The 22,829-nt window shown below is 36.9% G+C and overlaps 1 protein-coding gene across 3 annotated transcripts; it reads right to left on the bottom strand.

The window, feature by feature from the left end:
* Positions 1-364: 364 nt before the first annotated feature.
* Positions 365-18,237, bottom strand: LOC120634319 (L-dopachrome tautomerase yellow-f2-like). Of its 3 annotated transcripts, none has more exons than XM_039904822.1 (12): positions 18,158-18,237; positions 16,019-16,164; positions 13,221-13,331; positions 12,493-12,549; positions 9,945-10,043; positions 8,993-9,169; positions 8,598-8,714; positions 4,596-4,769; positions 3,721-3,899; positions 2,911-3,094; positions 2,442-2,544; positions 365-1,117 (listed from the first exon to the last, which is right to left on the bottom strand). In XM_039904822.1, the coding sequence occupies exons 2-12, from the start codon at positions 16,152-16,154 to the stop codon at positions 1,075-1,077; spliced, it is 1,380 nt and encodes a 459-aa protein (XP_039760756.1). In that variant the 5' UTR covers positions 16,155-16,164; positions 18,158-18,237; the 3' UTR covers positions 365-1,074. The 3 variants fall into 3 exon arrangements, with proteins under 3 accessions (XP_039760756.1, XP_039760757.1, XP_039760755.1); XM_039904823.1 differs by having other exon boundaries at positions 18,162-18,237; XM_039904821.1 differs by lacking the exon at positions 18,158-18,237 and adding an exon at positions 17,786-18,030.
* Positions 18,238-22,829: the final 4,592 nt, after the last annotated feature.

Raw genomic sequence — 22,829 nt, 5'->3', positions numbered from 1 at the left:
GTTGCTCTGTTGTGAAGATCAGTTTGGTGTGGAGTATAAGGATTGAATAAATTATAATTTACACCACACAGATTAACCTGCTTTTCGCGGATTATAGCAAATTAAGCTTAATTTTGATAATATATTATGGATTTCCGCAAAGTAACGCCTGCTTCTATCCAATATATTAATAGAAAGTAAGAGTGATATCTGCCAAATTCCTTGCTCCATTTAAATGTGGACAAATTATGTTCTTTATTCTGTGAACCATTTATAAAGACTTGTTTAGATACGACGACAATAAAAATCGTTTAAGTAGAAAGCATAAGTTTAATTATTTACAAAATAATAGATAGATTTACAATAAATTACCGGAGGAGCTGGCTGATAAAAATCTTAGTACATATAAGCTGAAATGCAAATTAAAACAATATCTTACTGAAAAATGTTATTATTCCGTAGATGAGTACTTTGCTGGTACATAAGGCCTAAATTAAATTCATTGTCATTTTATAGCATCGGACATAGAATTGACATTGTAATTAATTAATTTATATTATAATTGACGTAATCTAATTATGAATGTTTTTAATAATTTTTTTTAAGTTAAGATTTGCATGCCTCTAAATGGGCATTTGCATGCCTCTACATTGTTCCGTATAATATTTTTAACATCTATAATTTCACGTTTTTTTTACAAATAAATGATTATGATTGTGATTATTATTATGGTTATAAAATAAAACAAATTAATAGTTAAACTGTGGGTACATAAACCAGTTCTAGTTCAGATTTTTAAATTTTTATTTATTTATTTATGAATATCCTTAGTATACTTACAGCTAGCCAAAACGTATACTAAGTCAGTTACAGATTTAAATTACAAAGAATATTAGTTAACTTGTCTGAATAATTTAGGAACTTAGCTAAACTTTTATTAAATATGTCAATTTGTTGGCGTTGTTCAGTTTATGTTCGCATGCAACTCGAAATGCCATTTTGATGAAACTTTGATCTCATAAACCATTAAAATATTAATAAACTTAAAAACTGGTAGATCATTTCTAGATTAAACTGTCAAATAGGAGCAGAGTTTCAGGAGCATACAGTACCAGCTATTAGTTCGTTTACGTTTCCCCTGAAAAAAAAATAATATGATTATTGAAATCCTTAAAGATAGTTTGGTACCTAAAAACTTTATTGAAAAAAAATACTTTATAATCATTTCGAATCGTCTAGTTTGTCTGCTCGTAGTTTTTTATGGCAATACAATTGATGAACCAATCTGATGGCCCATTGGGCATGACTTCGACTTCACTTTTGAGGGGCCGAGTTCGAATCACAGCACGCACCTCTAACTTTTCTAAGTTATGCGCGTTTTAAGCAACTAAAATATCTCTAGCTTCAACGGTGAAGGAAAACATCGTGAGGAACATGCATGCCTGAGAGTGTGTGTAGTCCACCAATCCGCACTGGGCCAGCGTGGTGGACTACAGCCTTAACCCCTTCTAATTATGGGAGGAGACCCGTGCTCTGTAGTGGGCCGGTAATTATTATTATTTTTGTTATTTATACTCTTTATTTGCACACAAAAAAAATAAAGAAGAAAAATTAAAAAAAAGCGCAGACAGAAGCAGCATACAGAAGGCATACAGCCTTATCGCTTCGTAGCGATCTTTAATGGTAGGTCGGTAATGGATTGATGGTGATGATGATGAATTAGATGGCCCACAGTGGACCTCCTATAAACAGAGCAACACTTCGCAGGATATGCGAGGGACACGTCAAGCAAAGTGCCGCGTGTGCATCAATATGAGGTGTAGGAGTTAAGCAGTGGCGTGCATATAGCCTTTGACCAGGGTATGCATAAAGCAGGAAGATGGCATAAAATGGAAAAATCCTAATCAAAAAATTAGGGTAGGCAATGCTTTTGCGCAAACATGAAGTGAACGCCACTGGTGGTAAACCTCATGTGCCTGTAATTACTCCTACAACCACGCCCAGACCGGAACATAACAACGCTGCATGCCGGTAGTACTTACTACTTCCCCGGACGAGCTCTGTCACAAAAAGCTCTACCAATAAAACTAAGTTAATCTACTTATATATATTATGTTTGTTATATATTTATATATATTATGTATATTTTCAATTTATATATCATGTATATTTTATATTTATATATTACATATATTTATTTAAATTATATATGTATTTGTATCTTTACATTTTGGTATTTATGTATATCTATCAACACTCTTGGCACTATCCCGTTCTCTTGCAAGTCCTATCTACAAAGGTTGCCTGTAAGAGATTGCTTGCAGCAATAAAGCCGCCTTTGCATGTCTACATTGTGTACTGTATACTCCTTACTGTTTCTTTTCCCGTATGTTATACGTGCAATAAAGTGTTTCTTCTTCTTCTTAAGTTAACTGTAAAGTGATCATTAAATTTCTACCAACCTGTAAACATAAAAGTTGAACTCGTTGGTATCGAGTCTGGAGTATCCGAATCTCGGCAGCGTGTTCGACATCACCCACACTTCGTTGTTGGTAACATGGAGATCTGCAACATACGTTAAAATCTGACTGAAAATGTGTTTAACAGTACACTCAAAAGACGGCTCTTAAAAAAATGCTACGACGCTCTAAATGAAACGAGTAAAGAAGTTTCTAGGCCTCCAAAGCGGTAAGTCAGACGGGCACCCGTCGAGAATGAGTGAATCTTCTCTGAGAGCGAATTGAAGTAACTTCGAAGTGATACTTAAGTGAAAAAAGTTACAAGTGTTAAATAAAGTTTTGGACTAAGATTTACCTGTGATTGGAAGTGTCTTATGGAAATTTGAATTTAAAAGAAGTCTTACGACCCTTGTATGTAACAAAACAATATGCGTCTGTAAAAGCCACTTTGCACTTAAATTACTTGGCTAACCTGAAGGATAGCTTAGCCGTAGTCTGTCCCTCGCCAAGATGGCTATGTTGGAGGGGTTGAGAACGCTGCCACTGTTCCAGCAGGAGACGGCGTCTCGACCGATCTCTGCGAAGAACACCACGTTGCTCTTCTGGTGATAGCCATGCATGGTCGACTGACTGTTCTCACCACGGTTGCCAACATACTAGAATGAAATGAAATTGAAACGATCTATAATACAGTTTCCTTGAGCTATTTCGGCCCCGTTGTTCAATTCTATATTGATTTTCCAACTACGCGGAAGATATTATAGTACACAAGTATGTGGGCAAACACAGGTGCACTTTCTATTCCTTCAATCTCATAGTCCGATAGGACGGCAGCTCCAATACGACCGGAAATAGATCAGGCCGAGACCGTTAGCTTAACGTGCTCTCCGACGCACAGAAAAACTCAATACCTCTTTATTGCAGTTAAAAATGTTCACCACTACCAACGAGGCGTTGGACTTATAAAAATTAAGCGGTGTTACAGCTTAAGGCAATCAAAATATCACGTTCATAAAAGTTAAAGGCAAACATTCGTGAAAAAACATGCAGGTTTCCCTCAGGCCCGAGAGGCCGTAAAGTTCTCCAAGGCTAGTGCAATTCACTCGGCTCTTGGCCAGCATAGTATATCCTTGTCGTGGGATAAAATCAGGGGATATAATTTTTGTCTCCTGCCTGTTCCTATCAGGCTGGTGAGCCATCTCTTACCATTGAGATCAAAGTCATCGAGTAATTTGTAGTAAGATGTGTATAACCAAACCTATCTTTACAACAAGAAACTTACGGAATACAGACTGTAGTAATCACTCAAGCTGCTTATAGAGTTGTTCTTGAGCACGCAGGTGGACACGGAGAACTCCTGGACACTAGCCAAGGGGTGGAAGTAGGCAGTTCTGCAGCCATCGTCTCCTGGCTGTGTCAACGTGATGCTGAAGATTCCATCGCTCCATTGGAAGCTTTCACCTGTTAGAACGAAACTTGGTATCATTCGTAATAAATTAAAAAAAAAATACAAGAAGGTATTTATATTTATTTCATCATCACCTTAATAGGTTGGTGTCCACTGCTGGATATAGGTATTTTAGGGAGTTTCAAAACCACGGTCCAGCTTCTATTGTCATCTAGCGAATACACGATCAGCCTATACATCGTCAGGTTCGGCAGGCGTATGCCAATTGATGGATGTATGCCTACCTTTTGCGCGATGATTAGGAGCGGCGATAGCTCAGTGGGAAGGAGCTTGACTTTACATTCTGTGGACTGAATTCGAATCCCAGCTCCGACCTTTCACTTTTCTCAGTAATTATTTATTTATATATACTCTTTATTTGCACACCAAAAATACAGAAGAAGAATAAAAAAAAACACAGACGGAAGCAGTATACAAAAGGCGGCCTTATCGCTTAGTAGCGATCCCTGCCAGACAACCTTAGGATAAGGAAAACAGCCTGCCGGTTGTGTTATGTGCCTTTTAAGAAATCAATATATCACTTGCTTCAATGGTGAAGGAAAACATCGTGAGGAAACATGCCCGCCTGAGAGTTCTACATAATGTTCTCAAAGGTGTCTGGAGTCCACCGATACGCACTGGGCGGGCGTGGTGAACTACGGCCTCAACCCCTTCTCATTTTCGGAGGAGATGTACCCTTTAAGACTTACCAGAAATCCTTAAGTTGCCAGCGAGTGGGTTGAAATGAAAGTAGTTGTGAGTCAGTCTCCAGCTGTCATTGTCCTCCAGCGAGTACACGATCAGTCCGTACGTCGTCAGGTCCGGCACATAGGCGTAGGCATTGCTACAAGAGCCCGTGATATCAACTGTTATCGACGCCAGCCCTGAAACAGACAAGATGAGCAAGCTGTGATATAATATGTATATTTATTTATTTACATCAACTACTTACATACACTATTTATATAGATAGTCTTATAGTAACAATATAATTATTATTATTATTATTATATAATAGACTAAGCCGCTTTCGCTGATGCGTCTATATCATTTCTTGTACTCTTTGTATTTTTGATGTTTGTCTAGTCTATTCTAAAACTGATTCATTGATACTGCCGTCACTACATCTTCAGGCAAGGCATTCGACATTTGTATAACTCTATTGCTGACATAACATGTACTGTATATTTGTCAATTAAAGGTGTAACACATAAGACCAATACAAATATTCATTAGCTTGATTTACAACAATATAGTATTTGTAAGACAACATGTTAGTCTTTATAAACAAAAAGTGGATATAAACAGTCGACTTACAAGAAATGGTCATAAATTAGTGACATCTGCATATCGTCTGCGAAAGGTGCAGAAGTCATTTGTGGGACTGAGTATACGCTTTTATAATATGATTCCTAAGGTAATTTTGGACCTACCAATGCATAAGTTTAAAGAATGTGTTAAAACACATTTATTACAGCGAGGTTATTATACAATTGATGAATTTCTTAATGAAGGTTGCTTGGAAGCATCCGGCTCCGCTTTCATCTCTCACAAGATAGAAAAATGAATTTTGAAATGTAAAATGTAAATTGTTAATGTTGGAAAAGAGCAACTGGTGAGTTTCTTGCCGGCTTCTTCTCGGTAGAATCTGCCTTCCGAACCGGTGGTAGAGTCACTACACACAGACAGACTTGACGTTTCAAAAGTGCTTATATTAGGCCTACTTGAAATAAATGAATTTTGAATTTTGATTTTTTTGAATTGATCTTGTTATTGATAGAGATAGAACAAAAATAAAGAGTAAGAACAAACATGTCGTATACATACTTACTTACGTCCACTTTCAATATTCAATGCATCCACAATCTATTCATTAGCCGCTTAGCAAAGTTGTTATTTTGTGAATTTTATGTACCTATATTTTGACAATAAACACGTTGCCATGCAATAAATCTATAGATTACGGATAGATTGAATGCTGAAAATGGACGTTGCAGAATACAACATTCTATTTACACATTAACTTATTCTTAAATTTAGATAACTTATCATGAAATATGTCAACATCACTAGATCCGGACACACGAATGTCGTTATAAGTAAAAGTAATGCCTGCTTCTATATAATATTTAAAAATCTTATCAAAAATGTTATCTATCGCCTTATTCTACGTTTGTAGAATAAACGACACTAACGATAGAAAAAAGGTATTTAATATCTTGAAAGTTTTATTATAACGCATTGTCTAGTTAAATAAAGTTTGTTTGTAAAATAAAGTTTTTTAATTATATAACACATTTTTTTTCACAAAAAAAATGTGTTATATAATTAAAGAAATGGTCATAATAAACATATTTAAATTTGATAGACTCATTACCGGACAACCAAGTTTCACTGTACATTAAAATTTGAGATTTTTTTACAATTGAATCAATTAAATCACCGGAAAGTAAACGAGGAACAGGTGAATTCTGGCATGCCAAAGTACGCGCGAGAGGAACCTCAAACAGACGTTTCCCGTGTATTCTAGACCCGAAGCGTCCTCTGTGCTACTACTACCAACACTGCAATACTTACTGCGATCACAAACCCGTCCATCGAGCGTGGAGATTACGGCAAAACCCTCCCTTTGGGAGAGGTCATTAGTCGAGCAGAGGACTGTTAGGCTATAGATAGAGATACATAGTGAAATAGTTGCTATTTTCCTCTTAGGTACGGTGATACCTCTGGCATCCGGTTACAAAAACGTTCAAAGTTATTGGAAACAGAACCAAAGCTCTGACGTGTTCCTTGCATGTACTGTGGATTGTTGCTCTGTTTATGAATGAATGAATGAATGAATATATTTTTATTGCACACCACAAAAAGGGCATAGAACAAAAAGAAAAGTATAAAAAAATAAAAAACGTCGAATACAATATGGCGGCCTTATCGCTACATAGCGATTTCTTCCAGGCAACCAATGGCGAAAATAAAAAACAGTTACAGAAAACAGTTAGGTGGTGCATATATACATATTTCATTACTCAAATATATACATATAATATATAAAAAAAACAATATTTGTAACTAAAGACAAATAAATAAATATGTAACTACAATTATATATATAATATTTACTTAAAAATAATAAAATAGATTAAATATGAAACTAAATATATAAAATAAATAAATAAAAAATGAATAAAAAAGAAGAATGGAGCAGTGAACTATCCCGGCTCATCAGTTGATTGAGACATAAAGTGACATAAAGTAATCCGTTTATGTGCGATGTTCTTAAGTATTTAAAATATTACTTGCTTCAACGGGGAAGGAAAACATCGTGAGGAAACCTGCATGCCTGAGAGTTGTCTATAATATTCTCTAAGGCGTGTGTCTATCATTCGGTACTTGGCCAGCCTGGACTACGGCCAAACCTTTTTCATTCTGAGAGGAGATCCGTGAAATGTAGCCTATAGTGGGCAGGGTTAATGATTATGAGATGACTTTAAAGGGGTATTACACCTACTTTATATATTACGACGGCCGACTGGCGCAGTGGGCAGCGACCCTGCTCTCTGGGTCCTAGGCCGTGGGTTCGATTCCCACAACTGGAAAATGTTTGTGTGATGAACATGATTGTTTTTCATTGTCTGGGTGTTTATCTGTATATTATAAGTATTTATGTGTATTATATTCATAAAAATACTCAAACAGCTACCTTAGTACCCATAACACAAGCTACGCTTACTTTGGGGCTAGATGGCGATGTGTGTATTGTCGTAGTATATTTATTTATTTACTAGCTTTTGCCCGCGACTTCGTCTGCGTTTGATTTTGTTTACTGATGTGGCATTCAATTTTATTGTAGTTCTAAAAAAAATTAAAGTATTCAGTATCGCTAAGCCTTAAATGAGGGTTTTGCTGCTGTCCGCTAAGGAGTTCTGTCTTCTATCTCCAACCACATTCATCAGATGTACACAAAGTTTGGCCGAAATTAAACATATATTATAACATCTATAGTACAAAAATAATTATTTAAATCGGTTATCATTTGACTGCATTATGGTGTAAATCGTCAATAATTTTCCCCCTTCTCCCAAAAGAACTGAGATTAATTTCGGGATAAAAGCAGCTATATTAAGTACTTCTAATAGCTTCAGGAATATGTGTACAAAGTTTCATGATGATCGGTTAAGTAGTTTTTGCGTGAAAGCGTAACAAACAAACTTACATTCACATTTATAATATTTGTAGGGATAACGATTATTTATTTAAATTATCTATGTATTTGTAGACAATATACAGTTTTGGTATTTATGTATATATTAAAAAACTGTTGGCACTATCCCGTTCTCTTGCTGTAAATCCTTTCTACAAAGGTTGCCTGTATCAGATTGTTTACAGCAATAAGGCCGCCATTGCATGTCTACATTGTTTACTGTGTACTCCGTGTATCTATTGACTAGTTGCGAAGAATATTTTTAGGGTTGCTATCAGCAGCAGCACGCACTCAGGGTTAATCTAATCATTTTATGGATACTGTGCAAAAAAATCCGAGCGTGCGGTGGGCGGTGACTGACGAGTAGCATTCGGAACTTTACAGACCACAGCGGGGCATGTGAGGCGCGCGGGTGAAATTTGATTTTTTATTTGCTTTATACCCGCTGTTAATGTTTCTTTTCCTGTGTGTTTACGTGCAATAAAGTGTTTCTTCTTCTTCTTTTACTTACCTGTCGGGGTATTCGCTGCAGGTAAATCTGAACTCTTGAAGGGGTATCTCAAGATCTGCCTGTCGGAAGCCAGGTCGAATATTACAATCGCGGGAGCCTGTAGTTGTTGCGGGTTACCTGACGGGAATACAAGTTGAGGTATTAGATTGAAGCTCGCTTTACTTGGTGAAATTCCATGGTATACAATTATTTTAGCTGTCTATAATAATAATTAATTTTAGATGGCCGATTAGCGCAGTGGGCAGCGACCCTTGTTTCTGACTCAAAGGCTGTGTCGTCGACAATTTCGAGTCGTCGATAATTATTTTTAATTTAGTGATACTTACCTTAATATTTTAGTGATTTCACTGTTCTGTTCGCTAGTAAACTTTTAAAGGAATCTGGATGAAGCTCACCTGGTATCTCCAGCAAGCCAGTATCGACCATCCAGAGTCTCCCGCACTTGTCAGCCCTTGTCCGGTACACGGAGGTCAGTGATCTAGCTCGCGCGATGTCAGGGTACGGGCGTAGGGCAGGCGAGCGTGTTTTACCGTCCCGCGATAGAGACAGGTAGTTGAGTGTTGCAGGGATACCTTAAAGGAGAAGGTTTATACTATATCATCATCGTACCGTGTACATACTTCCAATGTACATTACATGAGAACTACACGGTACGATGATCACGCATTATACGCATCTGAATGCATCTAAAGTGCCACCCTAGTGGCCCTAGTGCCTACTTGAATAATGGTATATTTATATATACTAGCTTTTTTCCGCGGCTTCGCTCACGTTAAGTTCAATTTTTAATTTGGTAAATTTTAACTACAAATTTTTCAAATTATGTCTTGATACCAATAGAAAAATATGAACGTAAATTACTTAAACAAATCAGAAACTTTCATATAAATTTTCATCACCTATTTGATGCCTTAGGAGCTGGAATTTTTCAAATATGAGAAACACGTATTTCCTTATTTTTATCGAAAACCTAAAGTCAAAGTTTCATGGAACTAACATGAAAAATTAATTGATAATTGAAGGATTTTATACAAACTTTTATCCCCCATTTAACCCTCCTAGGGTTGGAATTTCCAAACATCCTTTCTAAGCGAATTCCTACATTGTAACAACTACATGTGTGCAAAATTTCAGCCCGATCCGACAAGTGGCTAGAACTGTACGTTGATAGATCAGTCAGCCAGTCAGTCCTCTTTGCCTTTTATGTCTATAGATTTACACGAAAACCTTTCAAATTAAAATGACTAAACACAAAAAATCTTCGAACCCTAGCACGTAGTTTTATTAATATGTACAATGAGTATAGATTGTAGAGATATTCCTTGTCAGAAACATCTTCTGACTTACCGTATCGTCTCCGTGGTACCGTTATGAACAGTCTGTCGCCAACTCTCTCGACACCCATTGGCACATTGTTGTATTGGATGAAGAATCTACCAGCTTCTTCTGTAACACAGATAATTTTTGATCTATAGGCGGAGGGTAAACCTGATTTTTTGACGTGGCGACCACAGGCCGTGGCGATGCGTCGCCGCTATATGATTGAATTTTCGTATTTCGTATGTAACAGTAACAGTGAATATTAATTTTGTAATAAAACAGTCATTATTAACCGACTTACAAAAAGGAGTGGTTATCCATTTGGTTGTATTTTATTTTTTATTTGTGGAACAAATTTGTTATGCTTTATCTTTTCATTATGCAATATCTGCAAGAACTTACAGAAAACCATTTCGATGTTTCACATCTGCCAGGCGTCCTGTGACGGCTATCACGTTTTTTTATAGTTATTTTTTATATGTTTTTTATATAATTGACTCACCAATAGATGGCCTACCTGATGAGATGAGAAAACCTTCGCCCATAAAGTGAACAACTCAGGGCATAAAAGGAACCCGTCCTGCCTAGGTGTTGTAATGGCTCATGTCATCATCATCATCATCATCTCAACCAATTGACGTCCACTGCTGGACATAGGTCTTTTGTAGGGAGTTCCACAATGCACGGTCCTGGGCCGCTTGCCTCCAACGGCTCCCAGCTACTCGCCTGATGTCATCTGTCCACCTCGTTTGGGGCCGACCTACGCTGCGTTTACCGGTGCGGGGTCGCCATTCCAGCACCTTAAGACCCCAACGTCCATCGGTTCTCCGAGCTATGTACCCCGCCCATTGCCACTTCAGCTTCGCAACTCGCTGAGCTATGTCGGTAACTCTAGTTCTTCTACGGATCTCCTCATTTCTGATTTGATCACGTAGAGATACTCCTAACATAGCTCTCTCCATCGCCCGCTGAGCTCATGTGCCTATATTTAATAAATATACAACGTGTAACGGAATTACGAAAAACTGTTGTTGGGTGCATAAGTATATTGCATAAGGACTCATCCTGTAAAAATATTAAATCAAAAGAAGAATATTTATTTTTCCGTACAAACGAATTCAAATCATTGTAATTGTTTGCTTTCGACAACCCTATTGAAGATGAAAGACCGACTCGTGTATAGTACCTACGCTATGCGACGCGTACCAAATAAAGTGGCAGGAGTCACTTGATTACACTTTTGCATTGATGTTAGGGAGGTATTTTTTTTGGCAAAAACAGTCATTACATGGAAGTTACTTAATAAATAAATAAATATACTACGACGATACACACATCGCCATCTAGCCCCAAAGTAAGCGTAGCTTGTGTTATGAGTACTAAGATGGCTGATGAATATTTTTATGAATAGGATACATAAATACTTAAAATATCCATATAAACACCGAGACTCTTAAAGACATTCATGTTCATAACACAAACATTTTCCAGTTGTGGGAATCGAACTCACGGCCTTGGACTCAGAAAGCAGGGTCGCTGCCCACTGCGCCAATCGGCCGTCAAACACAATACATATATTTAATAACAATGTTCTATTTTACAATAGTAGAAAATTTTAAAAGCATTTAGCAGTTCAGCAAAAAGTGGTGGAAAAAAGAATAGGTATCTTTAAAACAGCAAGAAAGAAAAAATATTATAGTTGAAGATAAAGATGCAGTTTTAATTTTAAATTATCTGTTTTCTTTTAGTAAATCTATGGTAATAGTCTACTCAAAAACTATTAGCGTTTCGGTTTTACAGATAAGTTTCAGAGACAGTTAATAATGTACCTCTAAAGCCTCGGTTTTCATTTACACGTTGTATCAATAAATAAATATAATGCAACAAAACACACATCGCCATCTAGCCCCAAAGTAAGCGTAGCTTGTGTTATGGGTACTAAGATGACTCATGATTTTTTATTATGAATAATATACAGATAAATACCCAGACACTGAAAAACATTCATGTTCATCACACAAACATTATCCAGCTGTCGGAATCGAACACACGGCCCTGGACTCAGGGTAGCTGCACACTGCGCCAGTCGGCCGTCGGCAACCGTCGGCAATTACACCGGCAACCACGCTCTTCAAGACGCAACACGGCAAAAAGCGAAAGCAGTACTGTTTTGCGGTAGAAATAAGCAGGTAGTGCTTTCCGAGACTCTACTACTAATATACTAGTTAGCCTGTGACTTAGGATGCAGACTCCATGCAGAGCTCCATGAGTCTGCATGCATGTCTGCAAACTGCTTGGATCCAGCGGCTTCCTGCGACGCGCTTAATGTCGTCTGTCCACCTCGTTGGGGTTATGGGTAGGCTTTTTATAACTCTTACAATGCATATCCTTAAGTTTTTTATAACTCGTACTGGAGATTTTCTTCACGTTATATCATCTGCATACCCTGTGCATACTTTCTATGCACGCCACTGGTCATGCAGTCTAAGATGGTAACGGGCTAACCTATATAGCACTTATATTAAAGTCATACCCCTAATCAGTTTCTACGCGACATCGCAAAGATAAGACTTACCATTTGGATTTGCAGGAGGACTTTGGGTTGTTTGCCAAAATTGATTATTGTTTGATCCTAGAACAAAGAAATTTAGAATCATTATGATCATTATGTTATCTCACTCACTGGTAATCTATCGGACATTTTTTTCATTCCACAAAAATTAATTTATTTAAAGTAGGCTCGGTTTATAAGCACTTTTGAAGCGTCAAATCAATCTGTTCGTAGTGATTCTACCACCGGTTCGGAATACAGATTGTACCAAGAAGAGCCGACAAGATGCTCAGCAGATTGCTCTTTTTCAACATCATTTTACAGTTTTGATGTTCAGACTTTTTCTATCTTGTGAGAGACAATCGATCCCTTGCGACGAAATGGAAAAAACATTCTATTTCTAAACTATTCTTCATGTGTGCTATGCTTCGATTGACCTTAGAGTGATAATATATAGCTTATAGCCTTTCTCGATAAATGAGCTATCCAACAATGAAATAATTTTTCGAATCGGACCAGTATTTCCTGAGATCATCGCGTTCAAGTAAACAAACAAACAAACTCTTCAGATTTATATGTTATTAAGGAATTCATCAATTGTCTAGTAACCAAGATTTATAAAATGTAGTTTAATAGATTGTGTAAACTTAAGTGAAGGTAAATCTAGTAATAACGTCGGTATCATATTATAGTATACCCATCCTCAAAAAGGAATTCTATACCTATCTCAAGTTTCTTGGTGATGAATGTACCTTCGTTCCATGTTTGGTTGTCACTGGGTACGTCGTCAATAAAAATAAGTCGATCAGCTTGTCTCTTCGAGCGTGCATCTTCTATATCTTCCGAGAAGCGATCTTGGAGCACTGAAATACGATTGCAAATAATGACGTTAACAGAACTTAAACGATTAAATTTTTAATTAAAAAAAAATTACTAGTGTTTTCACCTACACTTAGAGGAATTATAAATTTAAAATGCATATAAAAATTTCTAGAACCGACAGGATTTGATTAGATGTTTACTTTAAACAACAAATAAACATATGTAATACTTAGTACATTATTTTTGCACATTTGGAAAATGTTTGTGTGATGAACATGAACGTTTTTCAGTGGCTGGGTGTTTATCTGTATATTATAAGTATTTGTGTATATTATTCATAAAAAATATTCATCAGTCATCTTAGTACCCACACACAACACAAACTACGCTTAATTTGGGGCTAGATGGCGATGTGCTTATTGTCGTAGTATATTTATTTAATTATTTAACTATTATATTTATAAACCATAAGTAAATATATACTAAAAACCTTCCGCATGAGTCACTCTGTTTATTAATGGACTGTGGAAACAGTATAAAAATTCGTGCGGTAGTTTTTCAGTATTTCGCACCCAGACAGACAGACTCGGGGTACTTTGTTTTATAAGATGTAAACATAATAATTTCACGTTAATGTGGTCATAGGGTCAGCTACTCAGCTCCGTTGCTTTGTTATATAGATTTTTGTTTGGACGCCTTAGCTATAAATAGACGTGAAGTAGTTTGATTCTTGGATCTAACAGATCGTGACATGTTCATCCTTCATAATTTACAACTCATTAGTTGCCAACAACGCATATACCTGGTTATTTGTATTACTCTGATTGCGGCATGCACTCCATACGTGCACAAAAGCATTGCCTACCCTGCAATTTTTACATACCTCGTATTATCATTAGCCTACCACAGACACTGCTGGACTAAAGCCCATAATCACCACGCTGGGAAAAAAGGTTATATAATTGATATTAGGTATTTTCGAGTTATATATTAGGTATTTTCTATTAAATAATTTTCAGTACCAGCCCGGAGTCAGCCGGCAAATTGTTTTCATACTAGTCGGTAAAACCTACCAAACCGCATTGGAGCAGCGTGGTGGGTCTATACTCTATAACCGTATATCCTAAGAGGGATGATGATGAAATTACTAATTCAATAATTTCACAAGAACTCTAAGGATACATAAAAAATTGCAAAAAAACCGTTGCATACTAAAACCGCATCCGGCCATGTCGCGATTTTAAGTGCCAATTATTTGCTAACAAAACTATCGACCTTGCCAAAAATCATAGAAGCCATGTTTGTTCTAACTAGAAGGTATGTTTGTTTGATTTTTTTTCTAAGAACCATTACGGTTTTTGCTATAGTTGGTCCATCACTACCTACCTATTTCTGGTCTCCTGGTAAGTTTATTCATTATTTTTTTTTCATTCCACTACAAGTCAGCTCTTGACTGCAATCTCACCTGCCAGTAAGTGAAGACGCAGTCTATCCTGGTAAAGGGCTGACCTGTTAGGTTTATGGTAGTTTTATTAAACCCATAACCCACCCAATCAGTTTCTACACGACATCGTACCGGAACGCTAAATCGCTTGGCGGCACGTGTTTGTCGGTAAGGTGGCAACGAGCCACGGCTAAAATGTTCCACCAAAAAAGATTATATTATAAACAGCAAATTTTCCTAGGTTTACATGCATACATTTTAAAGAGTATGTATATCTATCTATATATATATAAAAGAGAAAGTGTGTGGGTATGTTCCGTATAGGCTCCGAAACGGCTGGACCGATTTCAATGAAACTTTCAGGGAATCTCCGGATTGACCTGGCGAGTAATCCTGTAAAGTTTGGTGATGATCGGAGCACTCCTATTTTTGAACTGTCAAACTGTCAAATACAGATTTTATTTACTATGATGATATTCTATTGTTGGGTGTACATGGGTGTTGATAATGATCTTCACCCGCTCGAGAAGAGAATAGAAGAGAATGAACACGGATAGAAATAAATGATTTGATATATTATGAGACTTAAATTAAAAGTTCAATGATGTAAGTTTATTGTTTAAATAAAATAAAGCAAAATCTAGCCCGGCGAAGCGGGCTGGGTACGCTAGTCTTTTATATTATTCCTACTGACGGATGCTCGGACTTTATCTAAATAGAATTTCTGATTTATTTTTGCAGAACTAGCTGTTGTACGCGACTTCTTCAGCGTTTGATTTTGTTTTTTGTTGTGGCATTTAATTTAGTTGTAGTTCTAAAAAAATTTAAAGTAGATATTCAGTATCGCTAAGCCTTAAATGAGGGGTTTGCAGCTGTCCGCTGAGGAGTTCTGTCCTTTATCTCCAACCACATTCATCAAATCTACACAAAGATTGGGCAAAATTAAACACATATTACAACCTCTGTAGTACAAAAATAATTATTTGAATCGGAATCGGGAAATAATTTGTCGGAGTTATACACTTTCATTCCCTCTCCCAAAGGAACCGAGCTTAATGTCGGGATAAAAAGTATCCTATATTACTTCTAACACTCCCAAGAATATGTGTACAAAGTTTCATAAGAATCGGTTAAGTAGTTTCTGCGTGAAAGCGTAACAAACAAACATACATTGACATTTATAATATTAGTAGGGAAGTAGGGAAGTAGGGATGTGTTTGAAAATATCAAAAATAGTGCCTAGCAGGTATATAATATAAAACCAGTAATTAATATAATACTTACAATGGATTCCATCAATGTTGTAAGTCAGCTGTTGCCAGGCGAAAACTTCCTGGAATTTTCCGAGACGCCTCTCCTGTTGTTTTGTCTTCACTATCAGCAATATAAGAACGAAGATGTAGACTGAATTCTTCATCATTTTAGTTTATCTGTAAATGTGAAACAATGAAGAACAGTTAGTACCTACTTCTTTCTGGTCTCCTGGTAGATAATTTTATTCTGTAGATGATTTAAAAATTCAAAAAATTAAAAAATTCAAAATTCATTTATTTCAAGTAGGCCTAATACAAGCACTTTTGAAACATCAAGTCTGTCCGTGTGTAGTGACTCTACCACCGGTTCGGAAGGCAGATTCTACCGAGAAGAAGCCGGCAAGAAACTCAGCAGTTGCTCTTTTCCAACATCAAAAATTTACATTTTACATTTTAACATTCATTTTTCTATCTTGTGAGAGATGAAAGCGGAGGCGGATGCTTCCAAGCAACCTTGTCATTAAGAATCTCATCAATTGTATAATAGCCTCGCTGTAATAAATGTGTTTTAACACATTCTTTAAACTTATGCATTGGTAGGTCCAAAATTACCCTAGGAATCATATTATAAAAGCGTATACTCAATCCCACAAATGACTTCTGCACCTTTCGCAGACGATATGCAGATGTCACTAATTTATGACCATTTCTTGTAAGTCGACTGTTTATATCCACTTTTTGTTTATAAAGACTAATATGTTGTCTTACAAATACTATATTGTTATAAATATATTGTAACAAATTGAGCTAAGTTTAACTTTATTTGGAAGCGACCAGTGTATCTACAGGCACCAGTAGGGTTAGCACAGGCAGAAGACAAAAATTACATCCTAAGAAGGGGATATAATCGGAGAATAAGGAGAATTATATCCCCTTATAAGGGGATATAATCCCCTAATAAGGGGATATAATTAAATTGTCCACCTCCTAAAGCCCGGGAACATGGAATAGGAGAAGTTTTCCTCCGTTTATTATTTACATATATATTATATGGATATTATTTCGACTTGTGCTCCAGTGCTCTGAGTTTTGATAAAGCTGTGGAAGAAGATACATTTTATTCCCCGGGGATATAATTGTCTCCTGCCCATGCTAGCCGTGCAGTACGGCTAGCATGGGCTAGTAAGGAGACAAAATTTTTTTTCCCGGATTATATCCTCTGACAAGGTATATAATTAAAGATCCCACCTACTAAAGCACGGGACCTCCCTGTTCCCGTGCTAACCCCCGTTTATTATTTGTGCCAGTTGTAAAAAAATCTACTATCTCCCTCTAATTTATTTTATTTTTAAGGTCGCCCAAGAAAGGTAAAAAAGAAACACGCCATCCGCCAGTCTGTACCCAGGCTGTACAGACTGTCACGAACCTTGTCTGTTGAAATTTTCACAGTTGACATATCGCCGCTAAAACAGAAGTGAGCTCCTATACAACAGACAAGTTTATTTTTCCGTTCTTATAATTAAAGCACAGAGTTAAGAACATACAGAAACCGTGTAAATGACTAATATTGAAGCATCAAAAACCACTCCACTTTAGAAGTTCTCGAACAGGCGGTTAGTCACTTCATACCATTTAGCAGTTGAAAGTAATTATTTTACCTGTAATGTTCTAAGCGTTTACCGTAAAATTTTCACTGTTTTTTGACACAATGCACTGTTCAACAAGGGTTCTGTATGTTCTTAATTCTGTGAGATAAAGGTGTATAGTACGTAGTAATAGTAAATGAAAAAACCCTTACCTGAAAATCCGCAGTAAAAATCCAACCACAAAAAACAGAATTGTCCAAAATCCCTATTACAATTTAACTCCGAAGTCAAAATTTTTTTCTTCAGAAAAATTAAATAAAAAATAAACCACAATTAGGTACCTGCTCAGGTAAGTAGGTATATAAGTTTTTAGTAAATTTAGTAATTAGATAATAACTAAGAAACTAACTGCATCTAAATATATAAGTACTACTTAGGTATTATCTTGGTCACATCTTTCAAGATTCAAACCAACTTTGAGACTGAGTGTATTTTATGTTAGTAATATTTTATAGGTAAATATTGCACCTACTTTGGATTGCGCGACTATCATAATATTGACGTAGGTTTTTACTACTTCGTACCTACTTGTAAAAGGTTTTTTCATTCAGTTTTTGACGACCTCACCAGCGCAGTGGAAATGCTGTAGTAATAAGAGGGTAACTGTTCGATCCGCAGCACGAGGCAATTTGAGAATTTCAGAATTTTCGAGTACCTACCGACAAAGACGTGCCGATTAAGCGTTTCGGAACGATGGCGCGCGATTACCGATTAGGGTTTTAGTAATAATATAGCTTTTCGTGACCAATATCGTCCAGGGATATACTATCGCCATGCTTATTTCTGCCGAAAGCGACAGTCTTTCAGTTTCTGTCTGAAACATTTTAATGCCGGTGTTATTGAGTCTTATCACCTACGACTCAGATTGGTAGACACAGACTGGCACTTTGCAGCACATGACTCTCGAAACCGATACAGCTCAACGATTTGTGAAGATGTAGTGGCTATGGGCGGAGCAAATAGCTCGAAGAACCGATGGACGTTTGAGTTCCAAGTTGCTGGAATGGCGACATGCTCGTCCCCAAGACGGAGTTCGAGTCGCTGAGAGCCGCCGGAAACAAGCGGCCCAGGACCGTTGACTTAGGAACTCCCTTTAAAAAGCCTCTGTCCAGCCGTGGACGTCGATCGGTCGAAATGATGATGATGTCAAAGTCAAAGTCAAATATTTCTTTAAATAGGCACATAGATGGCACTTTCGATGCGTTGATTATATACAAAATGTGTACATAGCAGTGAGTAGTGATGGCGATAACTACAATCGTAAACTTAAAACTAAAGCTACAACGGTTCCAAACGCGCCCTGGTCTAAGGAGAAGCCCACAACAAACTTAGCCGGGTGTTCTTTTTGTTATCACCATCTCACATTGTAAATAGAAAATATTTAAGAAGCCACCTGGTTAGAGCAATTGTTCACACCCAAACTTTTTTATCGTTTACGTAATTTTTTCATACTACGAGTATAATAGGATGATGATGACTATACTTTCATTCAGCTGCCAGAGAAGAGTGGCGACGGATAGTCAAGCTAGTCAAGCGTGCTAAAAGACTTAAGTGACGACCACGACCGTTCTGACAAGAGCGAACCGACTGAGAAAGAAGGAATACTCCTCCCTTCTCAGTCAGTCGTTCATTCCTTCTCACAAATTACGGCTAATAACCCAGATATATGTACCCGGGCACACCCTGAAAGTAAAATAGGAAGAGTGCGCCCTACTTCCACATGGTGGACGACGGTGGCCAAATATACTAAAAACGCAAAGCTGATTGACGTGACCACCCAAGACAAAGTCTTGTTATTGTTTTTTTTTTAATAAACCAACGAAAAATGTATTTTTCTAGGGATATAATAATTACAAACTAAAATTAATATTTACAATAAATATAAGCCGTCTAACTGTTCACTTATGGGCAAAATGCTGGCGCTATTGCCCCTTTGAATTGCTAGACTTAGCCGTTGGGCTAAATAAACGCCAGCTCTTGGGTCACCAGACGCAAGGACCAATTTTTGGGACACGATGTTAATAATTTTTTTTAAATTATTGCATTCAGTTTCAGATTAGATTTATCCTATCCTATCCTCCTCTCTCTGTCTGTTGACAGAGAGAGTCCTGGCCCAGAAAGATGGGGAAAGCCGACCCCAAATGATGGGATAAGGCTAGGGCAAAGAAGAGGAACAATCCAGAGATATCTGGCCTAGTAGCAGCATCAATAAATTGACGATTGGGGTATGCAACTTTGGCTGAAGTCAGTAAATAGGTTAGGTTAGGTTAGCTTTGGAGGTTTGAAGGACAATTTGTTGGAGGCATTATCAATCTCACAGAATATAAAAAATTTAACTCGGACGAAGTTGCTCTCGCTGGCATCCGCTAGTTTACAATAAACAACACGTACGTATTTTAATTGCGAGTCATAGAAATACGTGCAAATATGTACCTACTGACCTAACCTTCACTTGCATATATCACCTATGTAATCATTAACTCATTGTGATTTAATCGATCCGATCTAAAGTAGGTAACTCTAAGCAATTTCCGAATCATGGGCGTATTTGACGACCTCCCTGGCGCAACGGTGAGCGCTGTGAAGTAGGAGGTCCCGGGTTTTAATTTGGGAATTTTTAATTTCCAAATTTTCTCTGGTCTGGTCTGGTGGGAGGCATTGGCCGTGGCTAGTTACCACCCTACTGACTAAAACGTGCCGCTAAGCGATTTAGTGTTCCGGTGCGATGTCGCGTATAAGCCGATTGACGTATGATTACATCACTCCTAACAGCTTAACAGGTAAGCCCGCTACCATCTTAGACTGCATCATAACTTACCACCAGGTGGGATTGCAGTCAAACTAACTTGCAGTGGAATAAGAAATAAAAAAAAACTTCTGCCCAGTCTGCGTCTGCAAGTGAGATTTCTTTAGGTCAGATCGTCCTCGGCTGTTTTCTCATATACACTACATGAAGGCACTTAGACACGAGTAGGTACATGAAACAATCGGTATATGTAGTGTAGTAGGTATTTAGGACAAACAGCCGCTAATGATTCGGCTTTATAGGTAAGTCTATAACTATTTATAATAAAAATGTAACAGGTCAAATTCTGTACAGTGAAAATTTTTTGAAAAAAAAAATACGGGGAAGGTTTATAAGTGTGGGCAATAAAAGTTTTTGTGGCAATTCGTCTTTGTATTTTATGTTACTAGCAACATTATTGTCTATGCTTAGACAAGTTCAAACTCGTTATTCGTTACTGTTGATTAGAACTCTTATCTTCTAAAGGAAAATATAAAACTTTAACGTACCTAATTGTGTTTCACAATAAACAATTAGGTATTATTTAATATTACAAATGGGATTGTTAATGTGAGTTCCCCAATCCTATAATGGTCACCCCGACATCGTTGTCGTCGTTATGAAACTTTTTACCAGTAATAGTTCGTAACCATTTTATCCCTGGACAAAAATAATGGTGTTATAACAACGTGAATTATTAAAGACGCCTTTTTGGTGACCCATTTTCCTCGTGACTTCTGGGTGAAACTGACCCTACGTACCTACCAAGTGCTACAGGGGGATCTCTCGGGTGTCCTACCCTGAGAGTAATCAGTCTGGTTTCTTCGATGTTGTGTTTGCATGCAGGCTGCATGCCCTTACAGCGAAGATGACAGTGCCAGGTACCAAATGTGAGGCGGAACTGTTAAAGGTATTTATGGTGGAGGTGTTTTTCTTGAACTAACAGGTACATGTTTGCCTAGTGAAACATACACCTAACAGTAACTATTACCTAGTCAGGTAAACGAAGAATTTTTTTTTTCAAAGAGGTTTTAATATCTTTAAAAAATCAAGAAACGAATTGCAGCGCTACCTACCAGGTCCAGTTTTATTTCCAAACTATATTATTCGCGGCCGGGCGGCCCGCTGCATTTTTCTTGCTTTTTGCGTTTCTATACCCGTCGCAACTTCTAAGCGATAGGTTCAATTCAAATAATTTAAAAAGGAATTTTCAGGTATATTATCAAAATTATTATTTATATAACTATTTAGTTTGATAAGGATTAATATCATGATAGGAATGTCAACATCTTACCATTATACCCGTGTTTGAAAGAAAAAATATAAAAAAGCAGTTATTGTGACTTAACCATAGCAATTAGACATACAGCCTCGCGGATTATTTTCTAGATAATCACGATTACTTTAAACATATAGTACATTATCTTTATGTCATAACTCATTACTGTTGATTAGAACTTAACTTCGAAATCTTAGCTACTAACGTACAATAGGTATAAAACTTGTAACGTAATTGTGTTTCATAATAAACAGTTATTATTTGAGATTACAAATGGGATTGTTAATGTGAGTTTCCCAATCATTAAATTGGCTGTAATATAACTATGTTTGTTATGCTGACCGGGAGCTCTACTGGCTTTCGCCGTGAAAGCTTTTTTTAATGGTAGGTATAATAATATAATAAAAATGTTATGTCTGCCTATCTGTCGTAGGAATACATAATTATAAAGAAGTATTAATTTTCCACTGTGCAGCTTCAGAATGCAAACGCTTACAATTAAACGCTATATATATAAATATATAGCGGGCTAAAAGTACCCACGGTAGTCCAATTATTACCCTACAATTTTTACAATTGAATTTTAATTCATTATGGTATTGTTAGTACATTGAATTAGAATATCGTTTCTCGCATTTCATCTACATTAAAACAATGTCACTCAGCCAGTAAGTAACATTTTTAAAAGTTTGTAGTTACTGACGAATACTTTGGCTACTTTAACAAAATGATGGCAGTTGATACGAGTAGTTGACATTTTGTTTGTCAGTGCATGGTGACCACTAGTAAGAATAAAACCATACAACTTGTAGTTAGGATTTTAAAGTCTAAGGCATACATAACGCTTTACATAACGACGAAGTTCAATGACAACGAAGTCAGACGGCTTGTAAGAATTGATACGTTTCGTCGTACAGTTCGTCATGTCAATTGTTTTTATATTGAAACAATGAATATCGTTCAAAAATATATATTTACAGAAAAGTATTATCGATATGTTTTCTGTATCCTACAACTGTCTGTTTGTGAAGAGCAGTATCATATTAATCTTGGCTGTACGTTGTAACATACCTTTGCCGGTTCCCTACTTCCGTATGGACAATAATAAAGTAATAAAGTCATGTTTAGTCTG

The sequence above is a fragment of the Pararge aegeria genome, chromosome 23 (assembly GCF_905163445.1).
Source record: "Pararge aegeria chromosome 23, ilParAegt1.1, whole genome shotgun sequence".
Classification (NCBI taxonomy): domain Eukaryota; kingdom Metazoa; phylum Arthropoda; class Insecta; order Lepidoptera; family Nymphalidae; genus Pararge; species Pararge aegeria.
This window is presented reverse-complemented; position numbering and strand designations above follow the sequence as displayed.